General features: G+C 45.6%; 2 protein-coding genes across 2 annotated transcripts; both read left to right on the top strand.

Moving 5' to 3' along the window:
* Positions 1-4065: 4065 nt before the first annotated feature.
* LOC100194321 (Coatomer subunit epsilon-2) lies at positions 4066-6514 on the top strand. The gene is made up of 7 exons (NM_001139359.2): positions 4066-4368; positions 4475-4567; positions 4694-4845; positions 5105-5240; positions 5412-5567; positions 5775-5854; positions 6031-6514. Exons 1-7 carry the CDS (start codon positions 4195-4197, stop codon positions 6122-6124), a joined length of 885 nt encoding a protein of 294 aa, NP_001132831.1. The 5' UTR covers positions 4066-4194; the 3' UTR covers positions 6125-6514.
* A 5726-nt stretch (positions 6515-12240) lies between these two features.
* Positions 12241-26532, top strand: LOC103642120 (protein TSS). Its single transcript, XM_008665434.3, has 23 exons — positions 12241-12657; positions 13344-13405; positions 13559-13651; positions 13764-13836; positions 16876-17160; positions 17264-17322; positions 17508-17639; positions 17751-17792; positions 17909-18442; positions 18536-18726; positions 19001-19514; positions 19998-20060; positions 20313-20414; positions 20505-20825; positions 20913-21005; positions 21099-21200; positions 21327-21431; positions 21675-21808; positions 22141-22324; positions 23348-23479; positions 23559-23671; positions 23748-23829; positions 24567-26532. Exons 1-23 carry the CDS (start codon positions 12579-12581, stop codon positions 26223-26225), a joined length of 5154 nt encoding a protein of 1717 aa, XP_008663656.1. The 5' UTR covers positions 12241-12578; the 3' UTR covers positions 26226-26532.
* Positions 26533-27687: the final 1155 nt, after the last annotated feature.

Below are 27687 nucleotides of genomic sequence, written 5' to 3' on the forward strand. Positions count from 1 at the left end.
TTTGATGGGACCCAATAGGTTACCCTAGATTGTTTATCTCATTACCTTGTTTACCCCTGAATCACTTGGGTAGTTTGCTATTGCTTTACATGGATTTGGGATAATTATTTATCATATCTATGTTACAGTTATTTTGTTATTCTATTTATGTTCATGTCAAGATCATTAATGTTAATTGGAACATAGAGCTTAACTTGAGAAACACGTGCCACCACAAGGGTTTATGGACGCTCTTGGCTGATTAATTAGGAAAGCTAGTGGAGGACTACCTTACCCGAAAGGGGCAAGGGCAGTAGGGCAGTGGTCAGTGTAGGGAGGTCCTTGGTTGATTTTGCTGCGATGGCGGTCAGGCAAGAACCCTGCATTGGAGCTTCCTATAAACTGTAGCGGGTTTTCTGAAGCTAGTGGAACTTTGTAAAGGTCTCGTAGTGTTACCCTGCCTCGCCTCCTCGGTAGAGGTGTATGGGAAGTCGCGATCCCTTGGCAGATGGGTAACATGACTTGTGGGTAAAGGGTACAACCTCTGCAGAGTGTAAAACTGGTATACTAGCCGAGCTCACGGTCATGAGCAGCTCAGGACTCTCTGATGATTAATTTATGGAACTAAATTCAATTTGTCATATGCATTGCATCGCAGGTGATGATGTTACTTTTGTTCTACTACTTAATTGGGTTGGTATTTACTTATACTTAGTAACTGCTAATAAAATTTTGACCAACTTTAAAAGCAATGCTCAGCTCTAACCATCCTCTTTAGTAAGCCTTACACTTCACGTGAGCTCCCACCTTTGGCGAGTTCATGCACATTATTCCCCACAACTTGTTGAGCGATGAACGTATGTGAGCTCACTCTTGCTGTCTCACACCCCCCCCCCACAGGTCAAGAACAGGTACCGCAAGATGAGGCGCATGGAGGAGGCTGCGATGAGTTCGTGAGAGATCTAGGCTGTCGTCTCCCAGTCAACTTTGGGTTGCTGGACCGTTGTCTCCTTATAATGTAATTTATTTTGTATAGAACTCCTGTTATGTAGTAAAGATGTGACATTCGATCCTGTGCCATGATTCATCATATGTGTGAGACTTGGTCCCAGCACACCTGGTGATTATGTTCGCGCCCGGGTTTTGGACCCCTAAAATCCGGGTGTGACATTTTTAATATTGAATATAAATTGTATAAAGGCGTATACGTTTTTTTATAAAATTTAAAAATAATCGTGTCGGGCCGGGCCAGCACTACGAGCCGAGGCTACAGCCCAAGCACGACACGACGTTCTTGGCTCTTGCAAGCATTAGGTCGTTTCTGAGACCACATTGGCGCAATGGACTACATGGTGTTTGAGGTTGCTGAATTGGATGGAGCAGCAATGATTTGTCACACTAACAACAAAATGAAAGGTTATTTGTTGGTTTTAAACGTTAGTAATTGCTACGAAGTAGCATAATTTATATGGAGTGTATACAGTTTTTATTGATGTCTGACTTTAGCAATCACTCCATATTTTGATCTATCTTTTTTATAAGTTTGACTTCATGGGACTTATTTTAAAAACTTGATGTCACAAACTTTCTCTTATTTGGTCTCTGTATGATGGAATTATGTCATTTTATAATCTCTGTTCATTCAGTCAATCGTTGTGAACTCTCTTATAATCGCTCACTTCATTGACCGTGTTGTACCAAGACATATTTGCATGGAGTAAACAATAACATCAGTTAGCCAAATCAAAAAATATATTATACAGAGAGCGGAGACAATCAATAAAAAACCTTGAAATTTTTTATGAATAGTTTACGTGGATATTATTGTAAGCCGTCGCAATGCACGAGCAACCGACTAGTATACTTTAAGTATGTCTTTGATTTTTTTATTTTTTCATTTTTTTTGAATGAGTCGAGCTGGTCAAAATTGGTAAAAGGATCAAACAAATTATAAATTAGAACGGTGAGAGAGTATTAAATAGCATCATAATAGTTTAAGAAGGTAGACTGTCATTCTGTGTTGTCATTCTCATTCCCGCTCAGTCACTGTCTTTCTCATTCCCCCTCCCTGCAAAGCTCATTCTCATTCCCACGTGCATCCCACGCATAGCTAAAATTAAATTAAAAAACACAAATATGGCCCCAATGGGATTCGAACATGCAACCTCTCAAGCAAATATACTTATAGCTACCACTACATCATATGTGTGTTTATGTCAATATCTGTGACAGTAAAAATATCTACTACATCTCTCCCAAAGCCTACCTGCTACTTTTGCACAATGTATAGTAGTAGATAATTATCAACGATACTTATTAAGACGGTAAGGGGTAGGCTGTCATTCCGTGTTCTGCCATTCTCATTCCCCCTCCCCGCAAGCCCATTCCCATTCCCGGTGTTCTGTCAGTGTTCTGCCATTCCCATTCCCCCCTCCCCGCAAAGCTCATTCTCATTCACAGATGTCACTGTCTTTCTCATCCCCCTCCCCGCAAATCACATTCCCATTCCCACCTACGACCTCTCAAGCAAATGTGCTTGTAGCTACTACTACACCACATGTGTGTTTATGTCAATATCTGTTACAGTAAAGATATCTACTACATCTCTCCCAAAGCCTGTCTGCTACTTTTGCACAATGTGTAGTAGTAGATAATTATCAACGAGATTCCTGAATTATATTTTTGGATGGAGGGAGTAGTATTTAAAGAAGAGTCTTGCATGCAATTTCTTTTTGTTTGAATAATGTTTTCGACTTAAATTCTTTTTTATATGTGTGGCATTTATTCTCCGTAATATTTTTTCCATGGATTTGACTTGTGAGTCATTTTCATAAACCAACGCTAAAGATGAATCCATGTTTCTTACTTGGAAACCCTGAACAAACACCACTGGCAGGAGGCGCTCGCGTTGGCATCGCTCATCGACGATGACAAGAAGCTTGGAGACTGTCAGTTCGACCTCTGGAAGCAGTACTACGTGGCCACATGCGTCGCTGTGTTCGGCAAACTCCGCCGCAGCCGCCGCTTGGACGCGGTCCAGAGCGGCTGCAACGCGCTGTCCATCTCAAACAGGGGGACCTCATGGTCGTCACCAACGCCGACGACTCTTGGGTTGTTCTAGGCACCGCATCCGACAACAGTGCTGTCACACCGTCCAGCTCATCATCACCTGAAGCTCAACCTGCCACGTAAGTCACTACTGACCGGCCATGAATTCTTGTGCGCTGGGACGACGGTCGTTGTTGACATTGTGTGAGTGTTCTCGAACAAGATGTATGTAGAGGAGTAGCACATCCGGTGGTGCAACGGCTAGGTGTATTACCTCGCTGATGAGCCCGGGGTGCACTTCGTTTGGCAGCCCAACCAAGAGTCATCGGTACTCGCCATGTCGTGCGCGTTCGACGACTACTATATCAAGAACTATGGCGTCATCTTGGCGCCAGAGGTGACGCAGAGGAGGACCGACAACAATGACCACTCATCATCGTCGGGGTAGCTTTTATGCCGGTCTGCCTTTAATTCTCTTCGCAAACACATACACTTGTTTTTTTGTTTAAGCAAGCGTGTGCATGTATGGTGGTGCCTACCTGATGACTGACAATGTACGGGGGAACTTGTAACGGCAGGTGTGGCACGTGCTCTTCAATGATGAGACCATACAAATCGTGGCATATATCGAAGTCTGCATAATACTGATGGTTGTAATGTAGTAGTGAAACAACTAAATTAAAATAACAAAATTTATGTATGGCTAGAATTACAAATGAATTATGAAACATTTTTTATAACAATATAAGACACATTTTATATATAAATTATTATATTATTATATGTTTCCGTTGTAACGTACGAGCACTCACCTAGTTTAATACAAGAACTCTGCATCTTGCTTGTCCACGCTATCAAATTCAATTTGCCGCACCACAATTTTGTCTTATCCTCTGCCACTGATCACACTTCACAATGCTGTTTTGACATTTATTTCACAAAAAAACGAGGCGAGATCCGGATACAGAACCACCAAACTGCACAGCCCGTCGCCTCCACTCGTGAACCGGGACACACGTACGTTGAACAAACACCCAAGGCCTGACGAGACGAGATCCGGACCTCCGTCCTCCCAACTAGGGCGCGCGCGCGACCTCGGCACCGGCGGCCTCGATCCATCGTTCTCTCGGATCCCCGCCAGTGCATGCCCTGGAACGGACGGACGGAATGGCAGCGTCGCCGGACCACCTCTTCGGCCTGCGCAACAGCTTCTACGTCGGCGCATACCACGCCGTCATCACCAGCAGCCAGTCCCTCCCCGCGCACGCGCTCTCCCCCGACGACCTCGTCGAGCGCGACGCCCTCATGTACCGCTCCTACATCGCCATCGGCTCCTACCAGGTGCGTGCCCTGCCCCCCGCCCACCCATCCCACGGCCGGCAGCGCCAGCGCGTACGTCCTCCTAGTGACTCGTTTGTTGGCCTCGTCCTCGTCCTCGTGCATGCAGCTGGTGATCGGCGAGATCGGGCCCAGCGCGGCCACGCCGCTCCAGGCCGTCAAGCTGCTCGCCGTGTACCTCTCCGGCGACGGCGGGAACAGGGTCGGTTCTTGCGATCGATTTCCCGTGCTCTATTCAATCCGTATGAATCACCACTTGTCTGAACACGCATCGATCGGTCACTCCCTGCCTGACTTTTATACGTGCGTCCTGCGATCCTGATGCAAGGAATCGGTGGTCTCGAGGCTTCGTGAGCTCCTGTCAGACGCGGCGGTCGGGAGCAATCCGATTCTCCGGGTGATGGCCGGCACCGTCTTCATGCACGAACGCGATTACGCCGAGGCTCTCAAGCACACCAACTCCGGTGGCAGCATGGAGCTGTAAGCATATATATCTACTCATTCTTCCTCCCTTCAGCTTGCCTCGTCATCCGGTTCCTGTCGTTGCTGAAACCATTCGTGTCCTACTGTCATGTTCCGTATGGACGGACTGGGTTGCCTCTGCGGCCTGCCCGCATATGAAGCAGACATAGTAGTTTGATATACAAGTGCAGATCTACTATCTTTCGGTCTTTCCCCCGATATGATGCTCTAAAATGCACAAAACTCTGACGACTAGTCCTTCAATTTGGCGTTGCAGGCTTGCGCTGAATGTTCAGATATACCTTCAAATGAACAGGACGGACCACGCAGAGAAGCAGCTCAGGGTGATGCAGCAGCTGGACGAAGACCACACGCTGACGCAGCTCGCCAACGCATGGGTCGACCTTGTGCTGGTAGGCACGCACACACATTTCCCGCGAACTCGATCTCTGGTGGAAGAAATGGCATGAGTGGCAACCTTGGCTATAAATTCCAGACTTTCCTTCAGTCCAGGCACTTGAATTTCGGAAGAACATTCGGTGTTGTTCAGCTACTGTACACCATGACTTGTCATATTTTTTCAGGGTGGTTCCAAGATCCAAGAAGCGCGCCTCATCTTCCAGGACCTGTCCGAGAAGTACCCGACGACCTGCACGATTCTTAACGGGAAAGCCCTGTGCTCGATGCACATGGGCAACTTCGAGGACGCGGAGGGGTTGCTGCTCGAGTCACTGAACAAGGTCGATCAGCTCCGGTGATCCCAGCCCAGCTTTTCGCCCAAACGAGCATTTCCTTTGCAAATAGGAGTAGCCAACCACCATAGCTGCACTGCTGAACGCACGCCTGTACTGTACCTGCGCACGCCAATGCTGTGCGCCTGTGCATTTCTGAAACAGAATCCTTGACATGTCTGTCTGTGCTTACACGGAACTGCTCAAACTGTTCAGGACGCCAAGGATACTGAGACTCTCGCCAACCTCACGGTGTGCAGCCTGAACCTGGGGAAACCCGCAACGCGCTACCTCAAGTAAGTTTTCCCATGCTCTCCTTTGTTTTTTTTTTTTGAGAAAAAAAATCTTCGTTTGGGTGGACTTCTCCAAGTGATCTATGTTGTTTCTGCAACTCTGGCACTCTGCCTGACGACGAGCCTGAGTTCGGATGCCTTGAACTGAATCGCTGAAATAAAAACTGGTTGTTTTGCAGCCAGCTGAAGCTCGCACACCCGGACCACGCGCTGGTGAAGCGAATGTCCTCCGCTGCAGAGAGCTTCGACAGAGCCTGCCAAGCAATGGCGTGAACCTCGTTTGCGAAAATTACATTTGTTTTCCCTAGGATGAGTCGGAATAACATCGTGATCTACTCTGAAGCAAAGCAGCTAGTGCATGGCTTTCTCATGGGCAGCTTGGACTCCACCGTCGGCATGCTTTTCCACTGGTCTCGGATAGTACATTCGGCCTCGCTGGTGCGCTGGAAAGGCCCAGGTGTTTCCTTTACCTTTTGGGCTATGCTCTCTCTCTCTCTGACGCCTTGTTGCGATGGGAGTGACTGAGGGGAAGCAATCCTTGAAATCCTAAACAGGAGATAGCATGAAACAGTATTTGGTTCAGGTACTGCAATGCTGGGGGTCATATCTCATATGCCTGTTCCGATCTGCATATAATAATAGGGTGTTTGGTTCAATGAGACTAATTTTTAGTCCTCTATTTTATTTAATTTTAGTCTCTAAATTGGTAAATATGAAAAATAAAATACAATTTTAGTTCCGTATTTAACAACCTAAGTATTAAAATAGAATAAAACGAAGAGATTAAAAATTAGTTCATATAAACCAAACACTTCTTAAGCTGAAAGGTATAGAAACTTGTCATACCTTTAGTCGGAGTAGATTATGAACACGAGCGTGTGGGCGCGGCTGCCTTTCCTCACCTCCACGCGCTGTTAGGGATGCCGATCCAGGTATATCATACTTGCTGTAAAAACTAGGCTTGGTGTTGCACTTCCAGTAGTACAGGGTGATACATTTCACGGCGGCTAAACTTGCGATGATAGGCGTGTGATTATCCTTTTGTGCAGGACACTAAAAAAATGCTACTATTGAAGATTCAATAACACGGCCAGTAAGGAAAGCCATTCATGTTATGCCTGGAGACTACAGCGTGATTTGATTTGTGGACACTAATGTTATTCTAGCCTGTATTGTTAAATCACATAGGGAGAAAAAAAACGTAACTGATTATATATACAGTGATCTGGAACTGAAGCCTGTTGGTACCTTGGAAACCAAGCTTGTGCAGGCAAGAGATTTGACAATCAAAGACCTGATAGGCAAATAAACCAGACGAAGTGAAGAGAGAAGTAGAACAATTGTTAAGTTTCGTTGCTTGTTTGTGAGCCGTGTGCTTGTTTATGATGACGACGACGCGCATTCAAGAAATCCGAATTGATTGGGTGTGCTGAGGGATCTACAACCAGGAAAAAGCGAAGGATGTCTGGTTAAAAATTGTAAAGGATGCGGAGATTCGAAGGGACATGCATGAAAGTATCTGGGGTCAGGTGGTCTGGTGAGCCTGATTTTTTCACGAAAGCAGCAATGCTCGCTTTTCTTTTTCCCTGGCCCTAGGAAACTGTCTTATTTCTTTTTTGCTTCTTTTTGAAAGACAAGCTTTACCGTGCCTTGCTAGCTATCATCAGTCGGGGAGTGTTATCGTAGAGGTCCGTAATAATGTTTTCCTCATGGCGTACGTGATTAAAACAGGTGCACCTCGAGCTGCTCCCCTGTCCATTTTGGCAATGAAGGGTGAGGCTCCAGATCCTTCCAGAGAACAACGGCAAGTAGTATGGGAAATGGATCGGGGGGTCTCCAAATCCCATCAAGGTCGCCGTGGTTTAACGTGTACGTACGCGCGCAGATGCCCCGTGGTGTTGCTGTCGTACGCAGCCGGCCCGTGGTTTTAACTGTATCTGTATTAGATAGATTAGATTGTGGTGATGCTGCGACTGGGGTTGCTTTCCACAACTGCTAGATCGTGACATGAGACCCCGAGGAAAACAGCATGCACACTTGAGTTCCACGAGCAGCGTACAAAGTGCTACTACAGTGAGGAAAGGGAGGAACGGAGAGGCGGTCGCTTGAGATTTCAGCGGTATTTGGCCAATCTGAGAGAGTGGCTACAAAATTAAATATCCGTTGTTTTCTGAGACCCCCATTGCTTGCAATTGCATTGCAGCAAAGAAAGCAGCCGTGCAATTCGTCCCATCCCTTAGCGCAGCACGCGTGCCTCGTCGCACCAAACAAACCCGAATCCATCCCATCAGTTCCGGACATGTGGCGGCTGCAGCTAGCACTAGCAGGCAAAGGCCCCACTCCCCAGAGCGCGCGAAAGATTCTCTCTCACATTTGGAGCTGGACGCAGGCACGCGAGCATCCCAGGGTTTCCTTCTTCGGCTGGATTCGCTCGGAGCTTTTGACGCCATCGACCGGGACAAAAACGCCCAGGGCTCCGCCTCCGCGCCGCGCGAGGGATCGGCATCGGCAGGCACCCCTTCGCTTGCTTTGCTCCACCCGCCCGCGGCCCGCGCCAAACGAAGCGGGCAAAGCCAGAGTTTGAGTCAATCAGATTGAGGGAGGCTTTACTAAAGAGTATTTTCATAGTGATTAACTAACAAAATTAGTGGATCTTAGGGGAGAATTAGAAGGCCATTGCCCTCTCTGCCCCTCCCTCCCTGGCGTCGCCCCTGGAACTGGAATGGGCACCGGCGGCGGGCACGCGTCTCCGCACTAGAAAAATAAATTGTGTTTCTGGGAGGTAAACTATATACATTACTGAGCAGCCGGACAGCGGGACGGGCAAAGTACAAAGCTGCAGGATCTCTTGCTAGCTTCTCCTCCTCCTTTGTTTATTCCAGGATCTATTGCTTTTTTTTTTACTTGCCGAGGCTATCCGCAAGCTTCTATTTCTAGCATGTCGCAAAAGCTGATACCTTTAAACTTTCAAAAGAAAAAGTTAAGGGCTTTTACCCCCTTTTTTTGTATGATTTTTGCGCACGCAGACAGTATGGGGCGCCCTAGCCCCTCCCGACTCTTTCTTTAAAAAAAGAGAGACTGATAGCCGATGCGATTCAGATCGGCGTCTCAGGGTCAGAGAGGTACGAAAGATAGATGGCAGGAGCAAGAAGACAGTTCGACAGCATATTCTATTCTGATCCAGTGTGTCTTTGCCACAGAAATTTGGTTTGGGGGTCCTCTCTATGGTCGACCTGCAGGCCTTAGGTCCTGACCCAGATTCCTCCGGTTTCCAGGATTGGTGGCCCGGTGGATCCGGAAGCACCAAAATGCTTCTGTCTTTGATGGTGTTTCACCCAATAAATCTTGCAAGACATCAAGGATGATGATAGTCTATTGTGTTTGGCCGGTGTTTCTAAGCCTCTGGAAGATTTGGGCATATAGTTGATCTTATCATAGTTTAGAATTATAGATCTCTTTGTGTATACTTGTATCTGGCCCCCCGAGGCTTGATTTTCTGTAATGACCGTTTCGGTCTTGACTATTTTTTTTAATATAATGATACGTAGCTCTCATGCGTATTCGAGTGGGCCCCAATAATAAAGTTCATTTTAGTTTTTTAAAGGAGTCATTGCAGTATTGATAATTTTTCCATGAATTTAAGTTTTAGGGTGCTGGGGGGCTTCTAATTCTTATACATTGATACAGATATTTTTAGAAGGTGTTGGAGATGCTTTGAAAATATATATAACGGACTGGAAGTAACATGGCCTGCTTCCGCGGATAAATAAAGAGCCGTGCAAATTGCTGACGACGCAAATGCCACAGACACATATTATTCCCGACATTAGCTCACGCCATGCGTCGTCCATGCATGTCTGTGAGAGAGACTGTGACCCATCACTGTGGTACTACTGCCGCATGAACAGACCGTGCAGGGCATCGGCTGGACGCTTCCTTCCTCGTTGCCGTCTAAAAATAACCCAATCTCTTGGTCATTTGCTGGCTGGCGACAAAATTACGGTCCACAATCATACAGTAACGCGCTACATCGACACTGCACAATCATACAGTAACCGTCTCTTGGTCATTTGTTTTTAATTACTATATACAATAAAAAAACAAGACAATATTAAAAATTAATATTCTTCGTTCTTGAAGTGTTCTTTCTTTAGGACAACCTCTGAAGGACTAAGAGTATAATATAATTGACTGGATTACACAAGAATATGACGATGGGTACAAAAAATGTACTGAAGTTAAATATGATAAATATCTCAAGTGCCTTAGCATTCCATTTTTATCTTAGCATTCCACGACGATTTCAACGAACAAAAAAACAAATGGCGCTCTTTGTACAGTGGCCGGACGCAGAACAAAATTCTAGGTGGGGCCGACAGTACATGAGACAAATTATCAGACTAGACCATAAATGTAGATTAATAATAATAACATGAATGCTAAATAATAATATCTGGTATTTCCAAAAATGATATGAATACAAAAAAACTTGTTGGCTACCTAAAGTAGAGCTAGAGAGAGAAAATAGGTGGACTGACTAAGGACGAGGCACTAGGGCGAAGCAGCCGCATCGACGCGTCATTCTGGAGAGTCATCAAATTTGTCGTGAGATGACATTGGTGAGACAACGATAGGTGGGAGGAGCGAGTGCAGTAGGCGAGGCAGCGATAGATGACGGTGACACCAAGCGACAGCCATTGTCGTGTTGCGACGGCGCGGAGAGATCCTAATGAGTTAGCGAGAGACAGGTGACACCACGATCCCACCAACAGCTTGCTCATCTGCTGATGCGGACTATAGGAGGCAAAACTTAATGGTCAGTCGATGACCGAAGAATCGAGTGAGCTTGCGTTAGGGAAGAGAATCAAATGGCTCAGGTGAAGAGTGGACTGAGCAGTGAAATGTCGAAAGAAAAATAGATCAAAATATAGTTTTTATTAGATTTGTCCAAGTTAAATATACAAAAGTTTCTTTATTTTGTTGTGTACCTAGACCTAGGTATAAGGGGTTAAAAAATTTGAGGTGGAGCCATGGCCCACCTTGCCCACCCCTTGCATCCGCCCTTGCTCTTGTATATATGACGACGGGTAAAAAAAGGATATACAATTATATCTCCGGCTTCTTGATGTAAGATAGCATGAAGATGTTTCGAAGATTGAACCTATGTGAAGTTGTTGCACCCAGCTAAAGGTGTTTTTATATATGGTATTGTTCATCTATTTATATGGCAAAAGTACAACTTCACATGAAATTAAAAATATGTCCACAAAACTTGTACATATGGTTTACAAAAATAACACAATGGTGGTATTGTCTCCTATCTTTATCGTCTTGGCTAAAGAATCTTGTGAATACATTCTTCCGGCCTTATTTGTCTTCTGCCTTCGTCCGCCGTATAGTTATGACGAAGCCAATGCCTTCGTTTTTTTCTTGGCTTATTTCGAAGGTGACTGATAACGAAGCACATGCACATGTGCGATGCATAGAGAAACAATGATTATTAGCGTTTTTTAGGATCTTCGAAATACGAAGGCTCTCAACAGTAGCGCCTTACAGTATTAGTTTGTTTCCTTGTAACAGACTCAGACTGATGTGGCCCAGGCCCCACTTGTAAGCCCTTTGAGGGGTAGTCTTTGAGGGTATGTTTAGATCATTGTACCTTGCCGCGCTGTAATGATCCGGTTTTGGCGAATATTTTTGTAATGTAGCAGATAACCGGGTTATAATGGTACTTGGAACCACATATCCCATCCAGTTAACTATAAGTAGCCTCGTTCTGTATATCAATGAGACATGCATAACAAGACGATAATTTTTACTAGAGTTTACTGCCACGGAAGAAAAACTAAAATCCAATCTAGGGTATAAAGTGCCAAAGTAGCCTTAAAACGGCCCCAGCGGCCTGGCCTGGCCCGCTGGCCGTGCGTGCACGCACCAGGCTCGCGACAGCCACCGGCCCCTCGAGGCCGTGTCGCGTACCGTACCGTCTCCTCCTCGCCGCCACACAAACACACAGGACACAGCTGTGGCGCTGTGCCTGTGCCTGTGCCTGGCTCCCTGCCCGGCGTGCCCGCCCCGCTTGAATTTGTCCTGGCCGTCCGTCGAGTTGCACGGCCCCCCGGCCACGTTTACGTGCACGAGTCGGCCGCGGAGCGAGAGCTGTCGTCAAGTACAGGACAACTGGTACGTGTTCGTCGCGAGCGGAGCAACCCCCAGGCCCGGTGCTCGCACGCCTGGACGCGGACGTGACATTGTCGCGCTCACGTCTCCTGCCTCTTTCCTTTCCGTCTCCGTTTCCGCTGCTGCTACCCAGCGTTTTGTAATTGTACGCACACGCTGGTTGCGATGCGATGCGAGCACCCCTCCCCCGTCGCGGTGGCTGGCAACGTGGGGCCTCGCATCGGACGCTACCGGCGCGGCGGAACGAGAGGCCAGGATGGCGCTGGAATCCGTGGGTCTGATGAGATGAGATCCCACGCAGGCCAGCCTCACATCCTATATCCTCTCCAGTCTCCACCCTCGCGGCGCGCCCCCTCAAGTTCTCATTCCTTCTCCTCGCTCGCTCGCCTCCTCCTCTCCTCTCCTCTCCTCTGCGGTGGGAACTGCGGCGGCGGCTTAAACCCTCGCGCCGGCGGCTTCCGGCGCTCCATCAGCGCCGCGCTCGAAGGCCGCCCGTCGCTGGTCGAGCGCGCGAGGCAGCAGGCACCGGCTAGGCAGGCAGCCAATAATGGCCCCCAAGGCCGGGCGTGGCAAGGGCAGGGGCGGCGGCGGCAGAGGCGGCGACAGGAGGAAGAAGGAAGAGAAAGGTACGGGCGTTGTTCTGCGCACCACCTACGCAACCTACTACCTCCTCAGTCTCCACCTCCTTTCTCGTTGTATGCACGCACGTACGTACGTGCATGGTGAAGACTGAAGAACCCTTGTTGTTCTGCTTGACACCATGGATGGATGGACGGACACGACAGACACTGTGTTGCCGATCGCAGTAGCACTTGCATGATTGTAGTTTTGGCTGCTTTTAATTAGCATGTGAATGGAAAGGGGAAAAAAGAAAAGAAGAAGGTTCTTCGTTTCTTTATACACGCTGCCTTCCTCCCTAGCTACTACCGATCACTGCAAGCAGCGGATTTCGTCCGTCTCTGATGAAGGATCCTGTCTCTTTCCCCTTGGAGCGAGCCTGGCTGGCGTTGTTGCCACCCAATCCATGGTTATTACTACTCCTTGTCCTTGGCCGCTCCTTCACGAGCGCCCCCCGTTCATTCCCGTGTTCAGAATTCAGTTAGGAGGTAGATGCAGAAGGGTAGCAGTATTAAGCAGCTAGTACTACTACCGGCAGTCTGGTTGGGTCATGCGGTTTGCAAGGGCGGAGTGAATTGCGCTGCCGTACCTGGTTTCAGGGACTGGGAGAAGCTGTACGTTTCGCTCACCTATAGAACACTGGTTGATAGTTGATACTGAGAACTTTGGTTTGCTTCTTGTCCTTTGCATGCAGTGGTGCCCAGCGTGGTGGACGTCACGGTCGTCACCCCCTACGAATCCCAGGTGACACTCAAGGTATGTGTTGTGTTGTGCGCCATCACCGTATCATCAGTTGCATTCCTTCCTAATCCTTCTTCTCCCACACTTGATTGAGCGCGTTAACGCTAGCTGATTGATCAGAGAGACGAGTGACTGTGCTGTGCTGCTGCGCACTGATTGATTGTGCAGGGGATATCGACGGACCGTGTGCTGGACGTGCGGAGGCTGCTGGGGTCGAACGTGGAAACGTGCCACCTGACAAACTATTCACTCTCCCATGTGGTAATAATGCTCGCCTCTCGCACTCTCGTTCCCTCAACTGCCTACAGTACTAGCAGCAGGCACGGCTAATTCTCTGGCTGCGCGGTATGGTCGTGTTGCAATTGCATTGCAGGCGCGCGGGCACCGGCTGGAGGACGGCGTGGAGGTCGTGGCGCTCAAGCCCTGCGCTCTCCGGATCGTCGAAGGTGAGTGGGTGTGGGTGGGTGGTGGTGAATTGGTAGCACAATCGAGTTGGGTATCGTAGAGCCAGGTCCCTCCCACCCAGTACACGAGAGGACGTACGTACCTGGCTGCCGTCGTCCAGGCAAGTACACGTACAGCGCGCCCTCTGTTGGTCTGTTACTCTGTTATGCTGCGTTCGTAGTACAGTACAGTACAGGCCACGCAAGGCAGTTGGCCCCAGTAGTGGTACAGCGGTAGCACGTTCGACCGCGTAATGGTAGAACATGGTTTGCTACCGGCCGATCAGAGCAGATGGCCCACCACCACCGTACGTACCCTATGCACGGCGCCATTGATCGCCCGGAGGCCGGAGGGAGGGACTAGGGAGGGTGGGAGGCGGATGCGACGCGCATGGCGTTCCAAACCCAGCGCCAGCGGTCCACGGCTCCATCGCGGCGTTGGGTGCGTCGTGTGCGTGTGCGAGGCTGCGAGCGGTCGCTCTCAGTGGTCACTTGGACGGACGGCTCTCGCGCGCGCGATCACCCCCATCTCTTCCCGTCAGTCAGTCAAAGGTGCGCAGCGACACAGCTCGCTGCTCGGTGCGGCCGGTCGGCGGTTCCGTTCCGGGCTCTCTATCCAGGCAGCAGCTCCAGTACGTGCCCCTGACGTCTGCCTGCCTGCCTCTCTCGTGCACTGGGCTGGCGGCTCCGAACAGGAGAACAAGTTCTCCGCCGCCGCCCTGTATGTACTGCTGTTGTCGCGGCTGTGGCTCCCGGGGGGCCGAATGGCAGTGCGGTCCGCGGATGGTGAGAACTGACAACAGGACGTACGGCGGCGCGCGAGAATTTCCACGCAACGTGTCGCTCCATGTGTCTGGGAAAAAAAAAATCCGAGCTGGGACGTGGCAGGCAAGACTCGCAGGCCTGAGGCTCCTCCTGGCCCTAGTCGTCGTCGCCATATGCTTCTGACGGGGTTTTTCTTTACTCGTAGTCGTTGCACCATTTCTTGTGTGAGGGGAGAATTAGGAACAGGGTTTTCACAGATCCGCATTGTTATCAACGTTTTGGTGTTGAAAACGCCGCAGCCACAACCAGGCCCGTAGGTAAAGCTGGTTGCTGACTTGTTGTGTGTCTGTGTCTTGAGTCTGACCGAGACGTCGTCGTCACGCACTCACCAACAGATAGATACTACTGCTACTTCTGTTTTTATAATCCAAGCAGCGCACCGGCGTGCGGCCGGTGTCGCGCCAATTGCCAAGTAGCAACATTTTGGACGCGCTGTACCTGGCCTGTACGACTGTACGTAAGGGCGTTCCACTGGCCTCAGTTCCCTCACTGACACCAAGCGAAATCCACCTTTGGAAGCTCCTCCACTTAACCGGTGTTGTCTTTTTTGACTGACAAGGCTTTACATAGTACGCTCACCGATGTGTCCCGTCCAAAGAATTCCTTGCATGGGCTGGGCAAGATAGATAGCAGTGGGCGCGAGGTCTGTACATGGAATATGGAAACGGGACCCCTGTCCCTGTCCCTGTCCCTGTCCGGCCACGACGATTTCAACGAACAAAAAACAAACGGCGCTCTTGTATATATGGTACGCTGAGTGCAAGTAGCAGTTGTTTTTGCTCAACCGGGAAGTACTACGGGACAAAGCGACGCTCTCTTGGAATCTGCGGTGGGAGCTTCGGTTAGCTCTACGGGTATTTTTAGATGATCGTCACACAGGCTGCAGTGACGTTACTATATACGTATATTACTACACCTGCTGATGATGCACACCACCTGTCCATGTCACGCTAATGATGCCTGCCATTCCTAACTTAGGCCATATTTGGTTTCAATTAGTCCTAGGACTAAACTTTAGTCCTAGGACTAAACTTTAGTCCCTACATGTTTGGTTCTAGGGACTAAACATATTCTAAAGTTATTAAATACAATGTCCAAAGACTCAAATGCCCTTAGAATATACTCATAATATTAGTTATCCATACAAAAAGGTAAGGGCAATATGATAATTATGGGCTTTTAGTCTCTTTTAGCACCTATGTGAAAGACTAAGGCCATGTTTGGTTTGTTTAGTCTAGGGACTAAAGTTTAGTTAGGGGACTAAAGTTTAGTCCCTAACATGTTTGGTTTTAGGGACTAGAATTAGTAAGAATATACTAAATGACTCATAATAAGGCCATGTTTGGTTTCAATTAGTCCTAGGACTAAACTTTAGTCCTAGGACTAAACTTTAGTCCCTACATGTTTGGTTCTAGGGACTAAACATATTCTAAAATCATTAAATACATTGTACAAAGACTCAAATGTCCTTAGAATATACTCATAATTAGTTATCCATACAAAAAGGTAAGAGCAACATGATAATTATGGGCTTTTAGTCTCTTTTAGCACCTATGTGAAGGACTAAAGACTAAATCATTTTAGTCCTAGTGTTTGGCAAAAAAGGGACTAAAAACTAGAGACTAATCTTTAGTCCCTCTAACCAAACACCCCCTAAGACTAAAATGGCCTTTAACATTCTCCTGCTATTAGTACAATTGAATTAAACGAGGGACAAATATGGAATTAATATGGTTTAGTCCCTTTTAGCCACATCTTAAGGACTAGGGACTAAACCAGTTTAGTCCCTATTTTAGTCCTACCGTTTGGCAATTTATGAACTTAATGAGACTAAACTTTAGTCCCTCAAACCAAACATGGCCTTATATATTTGAATCTGACTCGACCGGGGACGCCGTTAATTTTGGACACCTAAATTTCTCGACACAACATTGGCATCCTTCAAATTTGATTATCAAACGTAGTTTACCCATTATTATAAAACCATGATTTATGCACAGTTTTTTTCTTTCTGATTTAAGTTGTCTGAAATAACTTGTACCGTTCTACGGAGTATAGATGTGCTAACGAAACGATCATCCTTTCCCGACAAGAAGAAAAATGAAAATTTTTAAACCGAGGTTTGGGTCCCGAGTAAGGGCCCAAACAACCACAGCATTTGCACAGCCATCCAACTGGGCCTGTCGGTTCTAACTGAGCCCAACGGCTTGTCTGCAGAGGAGTACGCGACGGCGGAGCAGGCGGAGGCGCACGTGCGCCGCCTGCTGGACATCCTCGCCTGCACCACCGCGTTCGCCAAGCCCCGGGACGGCGCCGCCAAGCACAGGCCGTCCAAGCACGGCCGTCCCGCGTCGCCCGGGGCCCATGGCGCCGTCAGCGGCGAGGCCGCCGCGCCGCCGCCGATATCGGAGGCGCACGACATGGCCGCCATCCGGCCGCCGCCGAAGCTGGGGGAGTTCTACGACTTCCTCTCCTTCGCGCATCTCACCCCGCCCGTCCACCGTGAGCATCCTCACCACGCCGAGGAACCATCATCCCGTTTCGTGTTTGGTGGCATGTGCTCTCTTGATCTGACGCGAGGTGCGTGCGTGCGTCGTTTCTGCAGTTATCAGGAGGAAGGAGGCGAGCGGCGCTTCTCGGGAAGGCGTCTACTTCGAAATCGAGGTGAGTTCTCACTTCTCAGGCACACATTTGAATGCACTCGCAAAATTGTGAGTTCGTTCGCATTGGTGTAGTGGCTAATCCAATTTGATTTGCGCTTTAGTGTTAAATCACAACCGTGCAATAGCCAATCTACTAGGCGTGTAGGTATGAGCATACGCCTAATGAAGGAGTTCATCTGTGCCCAGGTGAAGGTTTGCAACGGGAAGCTTCTGCACGTAGTTGCTTCACGAAAGGGTTTCTACTTGGCAGGGAAGCCACAAAACGTAAGCCACTCCCTGGTGGACCTGCTGCAACAGCTCAGCAACGCGTTTGCTAACGTGAGGAAATCTTAAATCTTCATTATCGTTTGTGCTTAGATCTCTTTACTTCGATGTTTTTATCTGTCCTGGTGAAATATATGACTGCCAGTTACCGTGCATTTTCCACAGGCATATGAGGCGTTGATGAAAGCTTTTGTGGACCACAATAAGGTTATAATAATAGTGAATATGCTTTTCCGTCGTTTTTGTTTTCTTGTACTGAGTATTGCATTGAATGATGTAGTTCGAGAACTTTTTGGTGAGAATAACCTTTTCTGCATCTGCAGTTTGGGAATTTGCCATATGGGTTCCGTGCAAACACGTGGCTTATTCCTCCAATATATGTTGATCCCGCCACAAAGTGCCCAGCACTGCCAGTTGAGGATGAGAATTGGGGTGGAAATGGGGGTGGCTGTGGTCGTGATGGAAGATATGATCGCAGATGCTGGTCAAAAGAGTTCTCTGTTCTGTCTAGAATGCCATGCAAATCTGACGAAGAACGGGTGATCAGAGACCGGAAAGCTTTTCTTTTACACAATCTGTTTGTAGATACAGCAATTTTTAGAGCTGCATCAACAATACGGCGACTCATTGATCAGTCTATGAACTCAATTGGTTCCCGTGGTACTACTCATGGTTCAAACGTATTTGAGGAACATATCGGCGACATGAATATAACTGTGAAGAAAGATGAGGCTGATGCTAGTTCAAAGGTGGACGACAAGGTTGATGGTGTTGCCTTCTGTAAAACAGGTGCTATGGATATTGCACAAAAGAATCTTCTGAAAGGTTTAACTTCTGATGAAAATGTTCTTATTAAGGTGATGCCTTGCACTTTCTAATTTTACCCGATCCCATTTTAGGAGATTAAAAATAAAAAAATCTAATATCCGTAAATATATATTTCCATCCAGGATTCTTCCACACTCGGAGTGGTGATTGTCAAGCATTGTGGATATACAGCAACTGTGAAGGTTTCTGGACGTGCAAAGGACAGTAATGATGTTAAACAAACACATGACGTCTCTGATAATTTTGATGGAATGCTGAACATTGATGTGCCTGACCATCCAGATGGAGGTTCTAATGCCTTGAATGTCAACAGGTTTGATATGTAGTGTCATGTAATTTTACTTGCTTTGCTTAGTAATGATTTCTGTAGAAGGGCAGGCTTGCGTGCAGTGGTGAGAGTTGTCTCACTCAGTCGCCAGGTCATGGTTCGAAGTAGCCTCTCCGTATTTGCGGGGAAAGGCTTGACTCGGTTGCTCATCCCTATTCCCTAGTAGAGAAAATGTTGCTTTAATACATATTATTTTTTTTACCAAAATATGCAACGTCATTCTATTAACACCACCTTTTTCCTTCTTTTCTTTTTCCAGTCTAAGGATACCACTCCAAAGTGTTACGCATCCAGAAACTGTTGTTGGTAAGCAGAACCCTAGCCCAAAGTCTCATGCTTATAACCCCGCAAGGAAACTGGCATGCAAAATACTTGAGGACAGCTTGGTAAAGCTTGATAGCATGCCTAGCATAAATTCTAGAATTATCAGATGGGAACTTGGGTCCTCCTGGCTACAACAGTTACAGAAAAAGGATTCTCCGGCATCTGAGAATGTTAAGCGGAATGCAACAAAGGCTGATAAAGAATCAGCTGTCAAAGGTCTTGGAAAGCATTTTGAACAATTAAAGAAAATTAAAAAGAAAGAATGCAACATTGACGGTTCCAGTTCTGAGAAGGAAGAATGTAACAGTAACTGCTCGTCAATGAATGGTATGCAAGTATCAGATAAGATATCTGTTGATGAAACGAATAAGGGAGCTGATGTAAGCAAGTTAATGTCAGAGGATGCTTTCTTTCGCTTGAAGAGTTTGGGAGCTGGCCTTCATGAAAAGGTGGTTTGATTATGCCATTCGCTCCCTTAGAATTTTTTTAATATGGTTAGAAGTACACTTTTTATTGGCTTGTAAATTCTCTCTAACAATGCCTGTACAATATTTCTCTTCTACTACTATTAATATCTAGAACAATAGGGGCTGCCCATACTGTAGTGCTTTAAAAAGAAGCAATTTCAGAGTTATTTTAGAATTTTGAAAACCATTTTATTATTATGAAAGCAAGTTATTTTAGAACATTCAAACACAATCAATGATTTTTTTCTGTCATGAAAAGTTCATTCATGTTTTGATGAGTTTTTTAATGCAAATTAACTTTGGATCAACATAGCAACTTAGCAAGCAATTTATTCTACAACTTTTTTGTTCTCTTTTATCTGAACTCTGAAGTAGCCTGTGATGTGGGAATAGAAGAGCTCACCAAGAACATGTTGGTTAACCTTTATTATGTAGTTTCCTCAGTTTATTATTTCTTGATCCCAGTCCCTCGAAGAGCTCACAAAGATGGCCCATAATTTCTATGATGAGACTGCACTCCCAAAGCTGGTAAGCCTTGTTTTAGCTATTTTGTTAATTTTCTTTAAAATTTTGAGTCACTTATAGCAACATTCGCTACTTTAGCTATCTTGTCCTGATTTGTTCTTTAATTACCCTATATAAACTCTTGTTATGGTACATGATGTTGAGTTAGTTTACTTAATAGTATCAGAGTAGTCATTCTCAAGCATATATGATCTTGGGATGTTTTATTCCCACAGTACTTAATTCATTTTTTTTCTTGGAATACATTTCGTACAGGTGGCTGATTTCGCGTCCCTTGAGCTTTCTCCTGTGGATGGAAGAACCATGACCGATTTCATGCATACAAGGGGACTTAATATGTCCTCTTTAGGTCGTGTGGTGGGTGTAAATTTTATGCCTAAATGCTTTTCGTACTATGTTTGGACAAAGTTGCATAATAATCTGACATTGTTTCTTTATATTAATCAGGTAGAGCTAGCAGAGAAGCTCCCACACATCCAGTCTATATGCATTCATGAAATGGTTATTAGATCCTTTAAGCACATCGTCCGAGCTGTTATTGCTGCTGTTGATGACATGCAAAATATTTCTGCAGCTATAGCTGAAACTCTAAACATATTACTTGGATCTCCCAGACTTGAAAATGGTGCTGACACAGATGCCCATATTGACAATAATTTGCGTTTGAAATGGGTAGAGAGCTTCCTTTCAAAAAGATTCTGCTGGAAACTGAAAGATGAATTTGCACACTTACGGAAATTTATCATTCTGAGAGGTCTCTGCAGTAAGGTATGGTCGTATGGGTTGTGTAGTGAATTATGGAAGCGTTCATAGTCTCTACTCCAAACAGGCATAGTAATATGGTTTGTTGCTCAGGTTGGACTGGAGCTAGTTGCAAGAGATTATGATATGAATAGCCCTAACCCATTTGACAAATCTGACATTGTCAGCATTGTTCCTGTATGCAAGGTAGTGCATTACTGAAACTTAGGAAACTGCTTATTGTCTATTTCTTGGATAAATTATTGATTCCATTACTTTTTTTGGTGTGTTCTGTTTCAGCATGTGGTCTACTCATCTATTGATGGTCGAAACTTACTGGAATCATCGAAGATGGCATTGGATAAAGGAAAATTAGATGATGCTGTGAGCTATGGAACAAAGGTGCATATGGTCAACCTTTGTGTCTTTTTTATTATTAACTTCTGTTTTAGAATTATGTCCACATTTTGTTTAGTGAAATCATGTATTTATTTACTAAATAAGTTTGTGTGTTTTTCCTTACTGAAGGCATTGTCCAAAATTATAGCTGTTTGTGGTCCATACCATCGACTGACGGCTAATGCATACAGCCTTCTTGCTGTGGTGCTTTATCATACTGGAGATTTTAATCAGGTACTTTAATGAATTTGGTGTAGGCTCAGTGTATTCTATCCGATGAATGTGCAAGTTTACTTTACCAGTTTTTGCTAAAAAAATCTCAGTAGGACTATCAAAGTATGAATACAGCAAGCTGTGAAGTTTGTTGTTGATAGCTGTTCAATCAAACTAGCAGATGTTTTCTTCACAATATTGTGACCTGTCTAGTAGCCTTATGTGCAATCTTAATTCTCATTACTTGTTATTATTTTTTGGTAGGCAACTGTATATCAACAGAAGGCACTTGATATCAATGAAAGGGAGCTTGGTCTTGATCATCCGGAAACTATGAAGAGTTATGGGGATTTATCTGTCTTCTATTATCGCCTTCAACACATTGAAATGGCTCTAAAGTAAGTGTGGTTATAGGTGTTTTTTGTTGAAGCAAAAGTGGTGGCATGGCATCAATTGAAACCAATCTGCCATGGTGCTAGTTTATATCTAGCCATCATATGCGTTAAGCAAGCATACATACTGAAATGATCCCTGCATCTTTGTCCTATCCTATAGCATGTGACTGCTGCCTGACTACTTGTGTCTACAGTCTACACATGTAAAAAGAGATAATGTGGAGACTGTGTTTGCTAGATAACTTTAAAGATTTCAACTATCACACTTATAATCCAACTTATCGTTTGTGTCTATATAGATTTCTTCTATACCTAATTGTGTCTTAATCCTGAAGGTATGTCAACCGTGCACTATATCTGCTTCAGTTCTCGTGTGGGCTTTCACACCCGAATTCAGCTGCCACCTACATAAATGTGGCTATGATGGAAGAAGGCATGGGAAATGTTCATGTTGCTCTTCGATACTTGCATGAAGCCCTGAAGTGCAACAAGAGGTTGCTAGGAGCTGATCACATCCAGGTAAAATAAGCTGTTTTTTATTCTTCAATGTGTTATAGGGTTGTATCCATTTGAATTGTATTTTCACCCTAAAGAACTTCTAAGGCCTTGTTCGGTTATTCCTAATCCATGCGGATTGGAGTGTACTGGGCGGGATTGAGACGGATTTTGACTTGCTATGGATTTAAACCGACTCAATCCCACTCAATCCACATGGATTAGCAACAAAACGAACACACCCTTAAGGTGTAAATTTTGGCATTCCATGCTTACATATCTTCATGAGACCATGGACCCGTCAAAAGGATTTCACATAAAATAGTAACCAGTGTTTCTTATGGAAATGGTCGATGTACATCAAAGTCCAATCTTTACTCAAACAACTGTAGAATATGTGTAGTGATGTGTTTAAATTACATTACGAGAAAAAATCTATCACATCAATACTCCTCTTTCTCCAGAATTGCGTACCAGTGCTGAAATGCATGTTTTGTGTAATACTCCCTCCATTTTTTTATTTGACGTTTTGCAGTTCTTTTTTGTACCATTTGGCATCAAATAAAAAAGGATGGAGGTAGTAATTTACAAGACACCTCTGGTATATTAGAATTATCCTATTACTAATAGGCATACAGTTGATGCACAATATAACTTTGTTATAGCTCTCACCTCCTAGCAATCAGCGCACCCATACCCGATATCTATATAATTCCTCTCTCAAAAGTCATGTCTCACTTACAAATATGTTCACGTTTCTCGATATAAAAACTCTTAAATTATTCTGTGTCCCAGGGTTCAAAAACATATTGCTTACATTGTTCTGGTAGCTATTTCTTTTAACGAAGTATTGTATTCTTGTATCAGTTTTTTTTGTAAGTTACTAATGTTAATGTATGGTTCAGTGAAATACATTATAAGCATACAATCCTTGTCATAGAACATGTCGACATTTGATTTATAATTCATTGAACAATATGATAAAGAATTAGGTCCTGTGATCGAATTACTTATTATGAACTAACAAGCAATTTTTCAATCAAACAGACTGCTGCAAGCTACCATGCCATAGCCATAGCCCTTTCAATGATGGACGCGTACTCCCTAAGCGTGCAACATGAACAAACAACCTTGCAGATACTTCAGGAGAAACTAGGGCAAGATGACCTCCGAACTCAGGTTCTTTTTTCAGGGCATATAAAAATATAGGATATATACTCTGATCTTCTCTTGAATTAACACATTATTGTTGTTGCAGGATGCTGCTGCATGGCTAGAATATTTTGAGTCAAAAGCATTAGAACAACAAGAGGCGGCTCGAAGAGGCATGCCAAAACCTGATTCATCTATTGCAAGTAAAGGACATCTTAGGTATGAAACTACGAATAATCTGTGAAGTTTCATTTATAAAATATTTGTATTTAGATTGAAACATATATCTTTCCAGTGTATCAGATCTTCTTGACTTCATAAGCCCAGACCAGGAAAGAAAAGAAAGGGATATGCAAAGGAAATGCAGGCGTGCAAAGGTGATTATAATACACATTTTCAAATTTTTTTGTCTCAAACAATGCAGGCGAGCTGTGTATCTTTGTATTAGAGATAGAAGAAGAGGCAATCACTTACAAGCAACCACTCTGACTCTGCAGAAGGTTGCGGTACAGTACATGACAAAACACAATCACCTGAAAATAAAAATAATTACCCAACCAAATAGCTTGTCAAGAACTATCAGTTAAAAGAACTATTATTTTTTCGAGTGACATAGGAAAGTTGCATGTCATTTCATTAAGAAAAGAAGGGGCAAACCCAGTGCTGGAGGGAGGCTAAGAAGGAAGAACCATCATGACTATGGGAATAGATACATGTTTAGTTATTTAAAATGAACATTCTCAGAGAATGCTGATATTACAGTCAAAAGCTATTGGTGCACACCTGATGTGATGCAATCATGATCCGTGTTAAGTATATGATATATGGCAACAGGGTTGGAACCATAATTTTCGTGCTGGGTGTGTGTAGTAAGGAGGGGAGAGGGTGGTGGCTGTGGGTTCAAACCTGCTTTCTCCTTTTTGAAAGAAAAGGTTATGTATTCTCATGTTATAATCCATGAAGCACTGAGAGCCAAATTTTGTTATTCATTTCTTCTTTCTTGTGTAAACTCTTACTTAAAGGTGCAGTTGTTGCCCAAAGCATTATGTGAGCCTCTTATTTTCACCTGTTACCTCTTGCTTTCCTTTTCATGACATATAGTATTTAATTGCAGAATAATATCAGAGCTCATCATGGTGAATCAGTTGAAGAGAAGGAGAATTTTCAGCTTGTTTCAGGATCTCCTCTTGAAGCAAGCAAAGACAGTTTTCAAGAAGAAAAACTGGATGTGCATCCTCCTGCTGTATTAGAAGAAAATTATGCTGCCCATGATGAGCATAAGCAATGTGATGTTTTATCACCAGAAGAATATTCTGATGAAGGGTGGCAAGCAGCTAGTATGAGAGGAAGATCTGCAAATGTAAGGAAGAAAAGCAGTCGCAGGAAACCGGCTCTTATGAAATTAATGGTTGATCATTTTGAAGGTAGTCATACAGGTTCTGTGTATAGGACTGGTTTACAACCTCAAACAAAAGGAGACAAAGAAGATTCTGTAAGTGCTCCTAGCCAGCTTTCATTTGGAAGTTTTTTGAAAACCGACAAGTTGAATGGGGATTCCAGCATTGCTGAAGATAAGACGTGCAATGGTAGCGCTAACCAAGAACAACGGACAAAGCTAACAGGAATTAACAGGCCAACCAGTATCGCTTCCAAATTCATATCATACAAAGATGTGGCTGTTTCGCCCCCTGGCACAGTATTGAAACCCATTTTGGAGAAGAAGGAAGCAAAGGAGAAAGATAGTGGACGTGATATTGACCTAGCACTGTCATCCGAGGAAGAAGATAAAAAGTTTACAGAAAAAGAGAAAGAAAAGCCAAGTGAGGACAGTAGCAAAGAGATTCTTTCAATTCAGCGAGATTTAGAGAGTCATGCAGAAATACCTCCTGACAGCAACAGTGATGAAGGCCCATCTGCAGCTAGTAAAGCGTCTGGAAGCAAACTGTCAGCTTCAGCTCCTCCATTCAATCCAGGATCAGTGTTATCAATGTCCCAGCCATACAGCACGGTGGCAGTATATGATGCCAGTGCTATCCTTCAGGCAATACCAAGTCAAGCAATGGAGATTCTCCCTTCTGCCATTGACACTAGAGTGCCTCGTGGTCCTCGGTCCACCTTGTACTATCGTACTGGGCATTCCTTCCAAAGGAAACAAGGTTACACGCACAGCCAGAGCACTATTGTAAGGGGTAGCTACTCCCCCACAACCATGAATCCACATGCTGCTGAATTTGTGCCTGGAAAAACTTCGCAACAATCTGATGTGGCTGACAGAGAACCCAGTCCTGCTAATCCTGTGGCCAATTCTGATCTGGATGTTGTATCGCAGACCACAGATGAAGCGAGGGCCGAAACGCCTGCCACAGAAAAGGCAGGTCAGGTTGAGAAAGTCGTTTCAGGTAAAGGAAAGGAAAACAGGGGGAAAGACATCGTGAGAAACTCATACAAAACAGAACTTGCAAGGCAAATTTTACTCAGTTTCATTGTGAAGTCGGTGCACGACAGTTTAGGTCCCTCCCGGGCTGAACCAGAGAGGAAGCCAAGTGGATCAGATGAAGCTAGTAATGAACAGACCAGCGTCTTAGGCAAGAACGCTTCTGGTTCTGGTCGCAAAGATCCAGATAAACAAGAGAAAGCGACGGAGGTTACTAAGGGCCTGAAGGATACAGAGGGATTCACTGTCGTTTCAAAACGCCGAAGGCGTCCCCAGCCGTTCATGAACCCCATAAATGGCCTATATTCTCAGCCGTCTATTTGCACCTCTGTCAGTTAAGGTCATTGCGTTTTCGAAGACCTGCAATATTTTGAGAGATGGACCTTTGCCTTCGCCTTTGCCTTTGCTTAGAGGATTGGTAGCAGAGATTTTCCCTATCCAAGTGAGCTGTGAGCAGCGAGCATTTAGTTAAACTGTACAAAAGGTTTCCGGGATACCCTTTTTGTAATAAAAGAAACTGATGTATTCCGCAGTAGCTGTAGCGCTGGATATAATGTTCCTTTGTATGTTATATATGACAGAATCATAGGAAATAGCAGATGTTAAGTTAATCCGATATTCAGTGGAGCGCCCTTGTGCTTTATGATGTTCCTCATGTTGTGAGCCCCAGTTAATCATTGCAATTTGCAAATATGCTGCCAGACTGCCAGAGCAGAAGAAACTGAATCTTCTAGGCGCCAAGAGTTCGAAATCTTATTCATGGAGGCATGTCTTTGGATACCTTGCCAGCGGGTGAGCAGCACTTCACTGAGAAGCAATTGCAGCTGCAGACCCACCAGATCACCAGACCACCGGGGCCCGGACAGGCGTGAACTGGTCGATCGGCAGTTTTAAGCTGTTGCAGCTTATACTGTAGGAGTGTAGTAGCTACGTAGGAGCAGCCTGTACTGTAGCTGCTGAGACCACACAAAAACTGAATCAGTTACAAACTTGAAACTTTCATTAATTGCTGTGAACCAATATCCGATCGAGATTGTTGTGAATACGCTACATATACATATTTTATGACTTATTTTGCGCTTAAATTTGAAACCGGCTCTGTATGGCCATTGCATGCGGTATCAGAATGGCAGCAACACCTTTTGACAGCGAAATAAGCTGCTTCACAGCAGAACACAGAACGCCGTCGCAGGCTCGCAGCTAGCTGCTATAGCAGCAGCAGGAGGAGCCGAGGAGGAGACAGAGTGAGTAGTCCGGACCCGGTAGACGCTGCAGTGCCCCTACCAGATCCCAGAGGCTACCAGCTACAGCTTCCCCGCCATAACTGCTTGCGAGGTCAACTCGGCCCAACTCCATGCATGCATGGGCAAGGGCAAGGCAGCGCTCACCTGCCGCCCTGCCAATGGCCAGCGCCAGCCCATGCCATGCAATGCATCGGTAGAAACAATATAATCCTGGACGGCGTAGTGCCAACTGCCAGCTGCCATGACTGCCAAAGTGCCAAGGCCATCCTCGCAGCATCTACCTCGCTTGCTTCGCCTCTCTGGGGGCTCTGCATTCTGACCCTGGACGGCGGACCGGCCGTGGGTGGCTGCTGCACCTGTAGACTACTCGTACATGCTCACGCATGGCAACGCAGTGCTGAATTGCTGCTGGCTGATGCTGCTTGCTACAGGGTACAGCAGTACATGCTGCATTCGCTGTTTTATTGCTGGCGCGCGCGTCCATTTACTCGGAGAGACCAGGACCGGCAGACCGCAGGCAGGCATATGAGCTATTGGGCATGAACGCACAGACAGAC

This window comes from Zea mays, chromosome 10 (assembly GCF_902167145.1).
Source record: "Zea mays cultivar B73 chromosome 10, Zm-B73-REFERENCE-NAM-5.0, whole genome shotgun sequence".
NCBI classification, from domain to species: domain Eukaryota; kingdom Viridiplantae; phylum Streptophyta; class Magnoliopsida; order Poales; family Poaceae; genus Zea; species Zea mays.

Coding starts and splice junctions, on each gene's coding strand:
- LOC103642120 (XM_008665434.3), top strand. CDS start 12,579: ATGGCCCCCAAGGCCGGGCGTGGCAAGGGCAGGGGCGGCGGCGGCAGA. Junction 21,201..21,326: donor CTGTGAGCTATGGAACAAAG/GTGCATATGGTC, acceptor TCCTTACTGAAG/GCATTGTCCAAAATTATAGC. Junction 21,809..22,140: donor CACATTGAAATGGCTCTAAA/GTAAGTGTGGTT, acceptor TTAATCCTGAAG/GTATGTCAACCGTGCACTAT.
- LOC100194321 (NM_001139359.2), top strand. CDS start 4,195: ATGGCAGCGTCGCCGGACCACCTCTTCGGCCTGCGCAACAGCTTCTAC. Junction 4,846..5,104: donor TCCGGTGGCAGCATGGAGCT/GTAAGCATATAT, acceptor TTGGCGTTGCAG/GCTTGCGCTGAATGTTCAGA. Junction 5,241..5,411: donor CATGGGTCGACCTTGTGCTG/GTAGGCACGCAC, acceptor ATATTTTTTCAG/GGTGGTTCCAAGATCCAAGA.